We start from the raw sequence: 11983 nt of genomic DNA on the forward strand, positions 1-11983 counted from the left end.
GGGCGTAGGGGAGCCGTCGGGCGCCCCTGGGAGCTCAGCCCGCCCGCCCCGCCCTTGTGTCCCCAGGAAGGCAGTGGAGAGCAGCTCTGAGCTCACCCACCTGGCCGTGTATGTTTCTCAGGACTGCACAGGTGCGCGCTGGGCGGGGTGAGGGCTTTACGCTCAGCCAATCACTGCCTCCGCTGCCCCTGAGGGCCCGCCTCCTGGGACACTTGGTTCTTAGGCTGGCGTTGTGGGAGGTGCCCTGTCCCTACCTCTTCCTGTCCCTTCCAAGTCCCGAGGGGAATCCAGTGGCCTTGTCCCCAACGCTGAGGCTACCTGTCACCGCCCCGTCCCTGCAGTGTACAAGGCGGACGTGGCGCGCCTGTTGGCTAGCCCGGACCCCGAGGCTGAGTGGAAGTCTGTGGTCATCCTGGTGCCTGTGCGCCTGGGCGGGGAGACCCTGAACCCCGTGTACGTGCCTGGCGTGAAGGTAGGTGTACAGGTGGCAGGCGCCTCTGCCTGGGAGACTCGGAGTTTTCAGCTTAGGTCAGGGTCACAGCTTCTGTCTCCTTCATCCTTTTGACACTACTATTATTATTGTACTTTTTTTTTTTGGTACCGGGGATCGAATTTAGGACCTTGTATTTTCGGGGCAGGTGAAGTACTACAGCTAAATCCCCGGCCCTATTAGTTTTCTATACTGAGGGTAGAATGAGCTACCTCTCCAGCCATTTTATTTTATTTCTTTATTTGTTTGTTTCTTTTTGTTTGTTTTTTTGAGACAGGGTCTCACTATGTAGTTGAGACTGACCTGGAACTCAGTATGTAGCTCAGGCTGGTCTCAAACTCACAGCGATCCTCCTGCCTCAGCCTCCCGAGTGCTGGGATTACAGGCATGCACCACCATGCCCGGCTGGCATTTTTATTTTTTATTTGGAGCTGGGACTTAATCTTCCTGCCTCCCCTCCCAGAATGCTGCGATTACAGGGGTGCGCTGCCATGCCCATCTCAGCCTGAAATTCTGGGTCTCTGGAAGTGGATGTTCCAGTCTGGGAAATAAATGATTGCTAATCAAATTGACGCTAAAGGTTGGGGAGGGAGCTTTTGGTACACTGATGTGCTCAGAATTTCCTGAGTTCAGTTCCCGACACCAGATTTTTTATTTTTATTTAAAAATTGGCACCTGTGTAATCCCAGCACCAGGAGGCTGAAGCAGAGGATTTTGACTTCGAGTCCAGCCTGAGGCAGGGCTCAGAAAACCACAGGCACGAATTGGCATTAGAAACTGGTCTCTGAAGGGTAGGAACCCACCCTGGAAAGGACCCATGAAAGCCCCACTGGGGCAGGAACAGAAGTGGTCCAGGTGGAAGGAGGCTGAGGTCCAGAGGCTGGGAAACCCCTGCTGGGTTTGTACTCGGGATGAAGCCGGTCTTTGGTAGGCCTCCAGATGCTGAACATTTCCTTCACTTCCTTGACCTTGTTGCCCCCTATAGATCTTTGCTCCATCCTTCCTTGCCCTGCTCCTACCTCAGGAGTCCTTCTTTTCAAAGCCTCCTGCCTCAGGGCATTTGCACTTACTCTTTCCCCAGAGATGCACTTGGCTCCAGCATTCCCCATCCAGTCTCTGATGAAACACTCATGACCTCTCAGTGAGGCCTATCATGACTTCTGTTGCAAATTTCGAAATCCAGGGCTGTGGTGTAGCTCAATGGTGAACACTTGCCAAGTATGTGCAAGCCCCTGAGTTCCATCCCCAGCACTACAGTAAAGAAAAATTAAGTAAAATCTGACTGGCGTGGTGACTGGTGATTGTAATCCCAGTACTTGAGAAGCTGAGGAAGGGGGATCATTAGGAGTTCGAGGACAGCCTGGGCTACATAGCGTGCTCGAGGCCAGCCTGAACTGCAGAGCTGGACCCTGTCTCAAACAAAAGTGTTGAGGGACTGTTTGGTACCACCTGACTCAGTTTCTCCTCTCCCTTCCCTGCAGGAGCTCCTGAGGTCAGAACTGTGCCTGGGCATCATGGGGGGCAAACCGAGGCACTCACTCTACTTCATTGGCTACCAGGGTAGGCCCTGCCCCACTCTGCTGCCTCCCTACCCTCTCTGTCCCCACCCCCGCTCACAGCTGCTCCCCGTAGATGACTTCCTGCTCTACCTGGACCCGCACTACTGCCAGCCCACCGTGGACGTCGGCCAGGCTGACTTCCCCCTGGAGGTACCGTGGTGTTGCCAGGCCAGGGCTGGGGGCACAGGGAGAGCGTCGGCGCCCCCTGCAGCTCCCTTCTCTGTCGGCCCAGTCTTTCCACTGTACCTCACCCCGCAAGATGGCCTTCACCAAGATGGACCCGAGCTGCACTGTGGGCTTCTACGCAGGAAACAGGAAGGAGTTTGAGACGCTCTGCTCTGAGCTGACCAGGGTAAGAGATGGGAGGCACAGGCCTCAGCCGGGGTGTGGTGGGCTGGAGTTTTCGGAGTATCTGCTGCTTGGCATGTGCAAGGCTCTAGGTTTAGTCCCCAGCACCAAGAAGGGTGAGAACATCTTAGTTCTAGCCCAACACGGCAGTGCAGACCTGTGATCGCAACACTGGGAGACTGAGGCGGGAGGGTCACAAGCTCACGCCCAGCCTGGGCCATTTAGTGACATAGGGCTGGGGATGTAGCTCATTGTGAAGGCCCTGGGTTCAACCCCCGGCCCCAAAAGGAGTTTCTACCTCTGAGAATCTGAAGCTATGCCAAGGGAAACAATCGGTCGAGGTCACCAATTGTCTCTACAGAGCAGAAAAGCCCTATTTGGTAACTGATGGGCTAAACAGGATGTCACTGAAAGGCTTGGAGCCCTGTTGCCCTGGGGACAGCTGTACGCAGAGGTTCATACGGCCCCGGCCCTCCCTGTGCGCCAGCGGTGCTGGGAGAGTTGGGCACCAGCACCACCAGCCCCCTTCTCCCGCTTCACTGGCACAGGAAGTACACTTTAGGGACAGCTATAGGCAAAAATCTCAGGGGTGCCATTGGTTGGCAGGGCTGGATCACATGCTCACGGAGGAGCCAATCGCTGTGAGGGAGCATACTGATTGGCTCGCCGGCTCGTCCTAGGGTTGGGTGCTGAGTTCTTGGAGTGTTCGCGCGTCCATCTGAGCTCTCTCCTCCCCGCCAGATCCTCAGCTCCTCCTCAGCCACAGAGCGCTACCCCATGTTCACCCTGGCGGAGGGCCACGCTCAGGACCACAGCCTGGATGACCTGTGCTCCCAGCTCTCCCAGGCAACCACACTGCGGCTTCCTCGCACCGGGCACCTCCTCAAGGCCAAATGGCCGAGCTCCGAGGACTTTGTGTTTTTATAATGGAGGGGATGGGGAAGATGCGAGACTATTTATTTTTTTATTTATGCCATGGGGGGGGGCTAGAACTCAGGAGATGACAGGAGGGCAGGGTCTCTCTTCCTTGGCCTCTCCCCTGCCCTGCTGAGACCAGTCTAGGAATCCCACCACTTGCTATTGGCCAGCTGTGCCCTCTGGGTCCCCTCAAAGGGCAGGGGGCAGGGAAGATACCCGGGCACCCACTCAGGGCCTGACTCAGTACTGTAGTTTGCACCGGACCTGCCGTGCCCTGCCGTCCCTGGGGGGACGTGGCTGCTGGGGTAATAAAGCTGTTGGACTCCACTGTGGCAGCGGCCAGCATTCCAGGGGGAGTTGAGGGGTGTCAGCCAGGCGGGCCTCAGAGCCGTGGCACACAGGGCGGCAGGACGTGCCCGCTGTCCCGTGCTCAGGGACAGCCCTTGCGTCCCTGGTGTCTTCTCCGCTGCCGGCCCAGCTGGCGGAAATGGAGCCGCTTGGGGTTGAGGCCAAAGGCCTGCAGTCTCTGGCGGCTGAACTCGTGGCCACTGAGTGTCACTGTGGGGCCCAGCAAACGCGCCTTCGTGCTTCTCCACCGCTTCTGGGGCGCTGGAGTCTTGTGGGGCGACACAGGGGCCTCCTCTTCCTGTGCCGGGGGGCTTTCCGGCTGGGGCCGCTTCCAGTTGCCTCCCTCAGGCGCCAGCAGCTGCTCCTGTGGGCCGGTTGTGCGTCTCTGCGCTTTCCCGGGGGCTCCTGTGCCTGTCTCCATGCTGGGGGTGAAGAGGCGGCACTCAGGCAGGCTGCTCTTGCGGAGTACACACTCCCACCTTCCAAGGAGGAAAGCGCGGAGCACAGCCTGCCTGGGTGCTGCCCAAGGCCTGAAGTCGAAGCCAAGTTTTCCCTTCAGACCTAAGTAAGGCTGGGCTGACTTTTTTTTTTTTTTTTTTTTTTTTTGGTACCGGGGATTGAATTCAGGCCCCTGTGCTTGTGAGACAGGCACCGGAACCACTGAGCTAAATCCCTGGACCCCCTTTTTTTTCCCCCCCAGTACGAGGGATTGAACTCAGGACCTTGTACTTCCCAGGCAGGTGCTGTTGCCACTGAGCTACACCCTCGGCCCTGGTGCAGTACGAACCCAGGGCTTTGCTCTCACTAAACATGCATTCTATCAGTGAGCCCCACCATACCAAAATACCCTGTGTTTTTCATGGGTTTATTTAGACAAGGCCTTGCTGTGCACTTCAGGCTGGCCTTGAACTACTAGGGAACCCAGGCTGGACTTGAACTCGTGATCTTCCCGCCTCAGTCTCCCCAGTACAAAGGGCATGGGCGTTGGCCAACATGCCTGGTGTCCCTATATTTAAGCACTCACACGAATTGACTCGTCTTCAATACCTGAGACGTGTACCATAAATTTACGTACCTCCATTTTATCAACGTGATACCGGCCCACAGAGGGTCAGTGACTTAGCGGTGGGTCACACCGCTGAGGCCCAGCTAGGAATGGAGCCCCCGTCTTGAAGGGGGAAGCCCCATTCTGAGGAGCTGATGGAGTGAGAGACTTGGGTGACCCACCCCTCCCCGGCCAGCAGTGCTTACTCCTCTGGGCAGAGCGACTTAAAGATCTGTTGCTTCTTCTGGGAGTTCTGGGCCTTCTGGGTGTAGGCACGCTTGTCCTGCAGCTCCTCCTGCTCCGACCTGCAGGTGTGGGGACCCACCTGTCACCAGCCGCTCTGCCCTCCACCTCCACCTGCTCCCTGGCATCCGTCCGCCTGTCGTCACCTGTACATGCAGGTCTTCTTCAGGGAACACCAGCGGTTCAGCTCCTTGTCGTCGGCCAAGAGGATCTGCAGGGACGGGGGGTCTCGAAGGCTGCGTCCCCTCAAGGGTCAACAGAGCCATGCTAGCACCACCCAGGGGCCACGATGGTGGGAGCATCGGAGGTGCAAACAAGCTGAAACGGTGACCTTAGTTCCCTAGCTGGGCTGGGAAGCTGGCTGATCTGACACCAGGTCCAGCCTGAGGTCCCTTGGTCCTCAACAGCCAGCCACCACTGTCCTCAGAGCCTCAGGACAGAGTAGAGATCTTGTTTCTTTTCGTTTGCTTAGTTTTCTGGGTGTTTTTTTTTTTGGTACCAGGGATCAAACACATGTCCTTGCGCTTGCCAGGCAGGTGGTGGAACCACTGAGCTCAATTCAGGCCCTAGTTTTGTGTTTTTGACACTGGGTCTCACTGTGTAGTCCAGGCTGACCCTAAACTCACAGTAATCCTCCTGCCTCAGCCTCTTGAGAGCTAGAATGACAGGCGTGTGCTGCAACATCCAGCTCCCAGTAATTCTTCATGCCCAGCCCTGCTGCTGATAGTAACAGAATTAAAGGTAATATTTAGGGGGTGACTGGAGTTGTGTCTCGGTGGTCGAAGATGTGCAAAAACAAAACAAAAGAATACTTAAAGGTTAGTGTAGTGGTACACACCTATAATCCCAGCACTAAGGAGGTTGAGGCAGGAGGATACCTGGGAGTTTGGGACCAGAATGGGTTATATAGTAAGTTTAAGACCAGCTTAAGAAAGCCTGTCATAAAAAAAAATTCGGCCAGGGATTTAGCTCGGTGGCACCGTGCCTGTCTCCCAAGTTCAAGGTCCTGAGTTCAATCTTCGGAACCAAAAAAAAAAAAAAAAAAAAAAAAAAAAAAACACCAACAAATTGACTTAAAATAAAAACTCAAAAAAAAAAAAAAAAAAAAAAAAAAAAAAAATCAAAGTCCCAGCTACTTGGGAGGTGACAAAGGAGGGTGTATCTCAAAATCAACAAAAAACCCAAAGTAATATTTATGGACACATGGAACCCAGGGCGTGTGTATGTGCAGTGAGTACTCTGTCACTGAGCTATACCCAGCCCTACTATTTTTTTGTTTTGTTTTGTTTTTTGTTATTTTGAAACTGGGTCTCATTATGTAGCCCAAGCTAGCTTTCAGCTCACAATCCTCCTGCCTCAGCCTCCCCAGTGCTAGGATTACAGGTGTAGATCACTATCAGCTGTGGCACCTCTGGGGCCAGGGCCAGCAGCTCCCTCCCGCACACTCCCCACCCAGTGTCCCCAGCTCGCCGGGGGGCCTGACCTCCTCAGTGCTGAGCCCAAAGTCACAGGGTACCACCCTGCGGTACTTGAAGCGACAGGGCAGGTCGTCGATGATGTCCTCGTAGTCCAGCCCGTAGTACTCATCCAGGTACTCCCCGAAGGTCTTGTCCGCTGCACGGTAGGCAGAGTCAGGCTGCCGGGCTCCCCGGATCCCACAGGGCCCCGAACCCTCGGCCCCGCGCCTCACCAGGGTCGAACACGGGCTTCCGCTGGCCCACGGCCGCGGCGAAGGGTGACTTGTGCTTCTTCCTCCCCGTGGAGGGGGCCTCGAGCCGCTTCTTCTGCGGCCGGCTGGGGTCATAGTCTGCGTCCATCTGTGGGACACCACGTCGGGTCAGCCTGCGGGGCTGCACCGGGCTCCCCGCGCCCAGCCACGGCACCTACATTGAAGTCGGGGTCCTCGCAGTGCGGCTCCTGCTGGCTCCACAGGCCGTCCTGCTCCGGCCCGCCCCACGTGTCCCAGTTCCAGTCCTCTGCTTCCAGAGGGGACCGACAGGCAGGGTCAGGGCGGGACCCTGGCACCACCCCCCACCCGCCTCCTGCGCCCCGGACGTCACCTTCAAACCCGTCCTCCTCTTCGAACTGAGGCTTCTCCTCCTCCTCAGCGCCGTAGAAGTCATCACCCAAGCATTTCTACAGGTGGGGCTGGGGTCAGAGATCAGCCCCCAGACCTCCCCGCCCCTGTGAGTCTCACTCCTGAACCTTGCATAGCTCCCCAGTGCCCTCCCAGGACCTTATGCAGGTGAAGTAAGTGCTCTGCTGCTGAACTGTGCCCCCAGCACTCACATGCACATTTTGGATTTTTTTTTGTTTTTAGAACTGGGAGATCAGTGGCCTGCCTTGCTAGCGCAGGGACCCGAGTTCAATCCCCGGTACAAAAAAAAAAAAAAAGAACTGAGAGATCAAACTCGGGACCTTGCACTTGCCAGGCAAGTGCTGTGCTGCTGAACTAAATCCCCAGCCCCTTTTTTGTTGTTTTTTTTTAGACAGGGTCTTCCTGTGTAGTTCAGACTCATGGCCGTCCTCCTGCCTCAGCCTCCCGAGTGCTGGGATAACAGGAGTGTGACACCACGCTCAGCTCAAATGCACATCTTAAAATTTCGTTTGGTTTTGTAAGACAGGGTCTCACTATGTAACCCAGGCTGGTCTCAAACTCAGGGTGATTGTCCTGCGTCAGCCTCCCCAGTGCTGAGATTAAAAGTAGGCACCACCCACCCTGCCTTGCCTGACACTATTTTCTAGTAGCAGGATGGAACCCTGCTGTAGGTGAAGGAGCCCACAGACGTGACCCTCTGGAGCACTTAGCAACTAAGTTTCCCTTTGGCTTCCTCCCCATCTGTCCTTACAACAGGCCTCGGGGTAGCTGCTCCTGTGAGCCCCACGTTACACTGGAGGCAGGCCAAGGGGCTCAGAGAGGTTGAGTCACTTTCCTCAGGCAACACAGCGAGAGTGACCAGGGCTCCCGAGGACCTGGTATCCCCCGGGGGCCGCACCTGCATCAGCTGCTCATGCTGGGTGGGGTCGAAGTCGCCCTCGAGGTCCTGCTCCCCCAGGCCCAGCGTCTCGTTGCCAGTGACTCGTCTCAGCTTCTCCAGCTTGGCCAGAATCTCCTTCCTCTTCAGGTTCTTTAACTGCTTCAGCTCCTCCTGCTTCCTGGCCTTCTCCTGCGGGGAGGGAGGGAGGGAGGCCCTGAGCCTTCCCGGCGGGCAGGGACCCTCCCCAGCAGGGCCCCCAAAACGTACCCTCTTCTTCCGCTCCCTGGTCTCTCCCCTCTTCTCCTTTCTGCGTTCGTCCCTGCGGCGCACAGAGGATGCGATGCTGCGCGGGTAGGTCCTGACCTGGGGGAGCCAGGGGGCAGCGAGTGACCCTGGGCTCTGCGGGACTGGGCCTTGGGGCCGGTGTCCTCCTGCCCCCACCGAGGCCGCACACCGAGGCTGCGTCCGGCTCCTCAAAGCGGAAGTTGTACTTGTGCTCGAAGTCCTCCTGCTTCTTCAAGAACAGCTCACCCTCGTCCGAGGAGTCGTCCACGGCCAGCTGGACTGGGGAGCCGGGGATCCTGGGGACCAAGATGGGGGTGCTGGGGTGGAAAGGTCAGGCTACCTGTCCCTGCATACCTGGGTACTGGGAGTATGGATTTCTCTTTTTTTGGAGGTAATACTGGGGATGAAACGCAGGGCCTTTGCAGTGAGCTACATCCTACCCCCACCCCTCAACTTGGTGAGACAGGATCTCGGATCTCGCTATGTGGCTCATGCTGACCTGGAACTCACTGCAATCCTCCTGCCTCGGCCTCCTGAGGGCTAGGATGGCAAGCGTGTGTGTGTGTACCACCGTGCCTGGTTGCCTGGTCCAAGCATCCTTTTAAATTTTTTATTTTTTATGTTTGAGACGGGATGTTACAGAGTTGCCCAGGTTGGGGGTCACACTTGTGATCTGCCTCAGCCGCCCAGAGTACTAAGATTACAGGCGTGTTTCCCTGAACCCACGGCGGACTCACTGAATCACCACGACAAGCCTACAAGAGAGCTGTTGCTCATTTTATGGAGGGAAGCCAAGGCACAGGGCTTTAGCCTGGGTTCATGACTGCAGCCAGGACCGATGCACTCGAGCCCTCCCAAGAAGAAAAAAAATCACGCACCAGGTGCCCTGGGCTCCTGGCTGGCCCCGTGGGAGGGGACGTGAAGTATGGCCACAGGGAGGAAAAATGCTCACCCTTCCTCCTCCTCATCGTCATCCTCCTCCTCCTCGTAGCGCTTGTTGAGGATATAATCCCGCAGGAACTGCTCCCCTTCATCTAGCCCTGGGTTGTCCCAATACTCCTTGAGAGGCCTCTTGAGGTGAGAGAATGACAGAACCCAACTCATGGTCAGAGGGACAGGGAAGGAGGGCAGGTGTGACCCCAAACAGACTTGAGCTTCACAGCCAGCGAGCTCTGAACTCAGGATCTTCCTGCCTCAGCCTCCCAAGTGCTGGGATCACAGACGTGCGCCACCACGCCTGCTCCCTGTGCCTGTCTTTATGGTAGGGGTAAAGCCAGAGCCGCACACGTGTAACACCTGAGCTGCACCCTGGGCCCTGTCTTCGTCCTTTGCTTCCCTCCTAGGGCTCACTTTCTGGGAAAAGGCCAGACAGAAAGAGAACAAGCGCTGAGGGGGACATCAGGGCCTCTGGGAGAACTCACCAGTTCCTTCAGGGCCTCGGGGTTCTGAGTCTCCTTCTGTCCCTTCAGCCACTCCACGTAGTCAGCGTCCTCCTGGGCCTGGGGAAGGCGGAAGGCTGGTGCTCAGGTCTGTGGGAGCCCAGACGCCCGGCATGCCGGCCCAAGGTCCCGCCTGGCCAGGCGCCCACCTTCTCCTCCCGGGTCTTCCTGCGCTTCTGCAGCAAGCCCGAGCCGCCTTCTCCAGCACTGTCCTCGTCCTCACTGTCCTCCACAAACGGCCGGAAGCTGCCGTTACAGGAAGAAACCTCAGGACCCACAGGCTGGCCCTGCTGGCGGCCCCCAAATTAACTATTGAGCTCCTCACAGCGAGCTTGGAGCAGTGCTGTGACATTATCTGCCTTTGTGTGCGCGTGTGTGTTTGTGTGTGTGTGTGTGTGTGTGTGTGTGTGTGTGTGTGTGTGGTACTGGGGATGTCTCGATATGCAACACCCCAGCCCTTTGTATTTTAAGGCAGAGTTTCACTAAGTTGCCCAGTTGAGACTTGAACTCACGACCCTCCTGTCTCAGCCTCCCAAAGTGCTAGGTCACAGGTATGCACCACCACACCCAGCTGAGCTGTGCTGTGATCAATAATCCCATTTAACAGACAAGGAATCCGAGGCACACAGGAAGCAAGTGACAGTGTGGCAGCTGCTCACCCCCAGCCCAGGCTCACCTCTCTCTGAGCTGTTTCTGTTCCTCCATGTAACTCTGTGATGAGATCTGCTGCAGATGAGGGAATGACACAGGCCTTAGGCCACCCCAGGACCCTGGAGCCCCCCACCCAGCCTCCGGCCCACCCACCTGGAGTCTCTGATCAGAGTTCTCCCCATCTGAGTTCTCCTCATCGACGTACTTGCTGCACAGAGAAGGACGGGGGCTTTAGAACCCAGCTCCCGACTCACAATAGCTCAATTCAAAATAGCTTGACTTTAGAACGGGTTTATCAGTCCCAAATGAACATGTCCAGTGTACACTGGGGTTCTCAGCAGGTAACTGTATATTCTCCATGGCTTCCTGTCCCACGCAGGGGACGCTATTACAGGCATCTGGAGGCACCCATGGGAATGTGTATGGGGTCACTCCTGCTGCCAGGGGTCCGTCTGATTCCAAGGGCTTCTTCTACGTCTACTCCTGAGAGCCCCAAGGTGCTGGGAAGGCTTTTCCTTACCCGCCCTTCTCCAAGATGACCTTCCTCTCGTAGTCTTTCAAGTACATGGGCCGCACTTGCTTCTTCTCTGAGGCTGCAGGCTTCTCCTCACTCTCCGAGGATAAGGGTGACTCTGTGGACCCTAAGGACACACCTACCATCACCCACAACCTCCCCCCAGGAGAGACTCACAGAGGCAGGGCCAGGCATAGGACCCAAATCCCATCTACGACTTCTGTGACGAAAGATGGGGTGGGGTGAGGGGGACAGGCAGCAGCTGCTGGGATCCTTCAGCCTGAAATTTAGGCTTCAGGCAGCACCTGAGCTACATTCCCAGCCCTTAGAGTTTTATTCTAAGGTGGAATATTGCTAAACTGCCTGGGCTGACCCTGAACTTGAGATCCTCCTGTCTCAGCCTCTGGAGGAGCACAGATCACAAGTGTGCATCGCCCCGTCAGGCCTCTTAAGCACATGTTTTTTTCTTTTTGTTTTTGGAGACAGGGTCTCACTATGTACCCCAGGCTGGCCTTGAACTTGTAGGGATCCTCCTGCTTCAGAGTGCTTGGTTTACAGATGAGCACCACCACGCCCAGCCTGCTAATGAGCACTTCCGTAATAAACTGGTAAGGAGGGGGCAGGCACCTCCCACCACACCTGTTCTCTGATAGAAGGTGGCATCTTTCTGATAAATGCGGGGGTCCTTCTTCTTCAACAAGGAGAGTGTCCTGTAAAAGTCGCGGTCCTGTTGGGGGTCAAATTCCTAGAGCAGGAAAGAGGTGGGACAGACTTCAGAAGGGAGGTGAGAACTGTCTGGATGGGAACAGATGACGGGGACGGCGTGCAACCGGGACAGGTGGGCCGGCGGCGATTGGGATTACGGTTCAATGAGAATTAGGGCGTTACAGGGTCGGGGGCAGGGCTTGGAGTTTGGGGCACTGAGGGTTTGGTGGTCAAGAGACCCCCCCTCATCAGGGCTGGGGATGAGTGGGAAGCTTGGACTCCTGGGCACGTGCAGGCCCAGGACGGGATTCGCACCACACGATCGTCGCTGGAGTCAGACTCGGAGCTGGAGCCGGCGCCGCCGTCCCGGTCCCCGTAGCGATCTTTCACTGTGGGGCACAGCAGGCATTTTCCCCGATCAGACTCAGGAAACATATCAGATCCCTCTAACTTCCCAACC

The 11983-nt window shown here is 56.5% G+C and overlaps 2 protein-coding genes across 5 annotated transcripts in view; one reads left to right on the forward strand and one right to left on the reverse strand.

The window, feature by feature from the left end:
- Atg4d (autophagy related 4D cysteine peptidase) overlaps positions 1-3642 on the forward strand; it is a gene marked incomplete at its 5' end in the record, with an annotated part of 6270 nt that extends 2628 nt beyond the window's left edge. The window contains 6 exons of the mRNA XM_019209061.1: positions 9-131; positions 342-472; positions 1972-2050; positions 2123-2199; positions 2282-2401; positions 3139-3642. Of these exons, the coding sequence (XP_019064606.1) occupies positions 9-131; positions 342-472; positions 1972-2050; positions 2123-2199; positions 2282-2401; positions 3139-3324 (716 nt within the window). The remainder of the gene's footprint in view (positions 1-8; positions 132-341; positions 473-1971; positions 2051-2122; positions 2200-2281; positions 2402-3138) is intronic.
- Positions 3338-11983, reverse strand: part of Kri1 (KRI1 homolog) — a 9309-nt gene continuing 663 nt past the window's right edge. The window contains exons 2-19 of one of the 4 annotated variants that reach the window (XM_010634708.1): positions 11839-11932; positions 11458-11563; positions 10825-10945; positions 10458-10512; positions 10330-10379; positions 9803-9899; positions 9636-9713; positions 9167-9285; positions 8384-8510; positions 8197-8292; positions 7948-8118; positions 7012-7087; positions 6839-6930; positions 6642-6768; positions 6435-6565; positions 5098-5162; positions 4915-5013; positions 3338-4085 (exon numbers count right to left, since the gene is read on the reverse strand). In XM_010634708.1, the coding sequence (XP_010633010.1) occupies positions 3746-4085; positions 4915-5013; positions 5098-5162; positions 6435-6565; positions 6642-6768; positions 6839-6930; positions 7012-7087; positions 7948-8118; positions 8197-8292; positions 8384-8510; positions 9167-9285; positions 9636-9713; positions 9803-9899; positions 10330-10379; positions 10458-10512; positions 10825-10945; positions 11458-11563; positions 11839-11932 (2044 nt within the window). In that variant the 3' untranslated portion in view covers positions 3338-3745. Of the gene's footprint in view, positions 4086-4914; positions 5014-5097; positions 5163-6434; positions 6566-6641; positions 6769-6838; positions 6931-7011; positions 7088-7947; positions 8119-8196; positions 8293-8383; positions 8511-9166; positions 9286-9635; positions 9714-9802; positions 9900-10329; positions 10380-10457; positions 10513-10824; positions 10946-11457; positions 11564-11838; positions 11978-11983 lie in introns of those variants that run through there. The other 3 variants (XM_019209100.1, XM_019209099.1, XM_019209098.1) reach the window with 3 other exon arrangements.

The sequence above is a fragment of the Fukomys damarensis genome, unplaced genomic scaffold, assembly GCF_012274545.1.
Source record: "Fukomys damarensis isolate Sample0158 unplaced genomic scaffold, DMR_v1.0_HiC HiC_scaffold_37, whole genome shotgun sequence".
Lineage (NCBI taxonomy): Eukaryota > Metazoa > Chordata > Mammalia > Rodentia > Bathyergidae > Fukomys > Fukomys damarensis.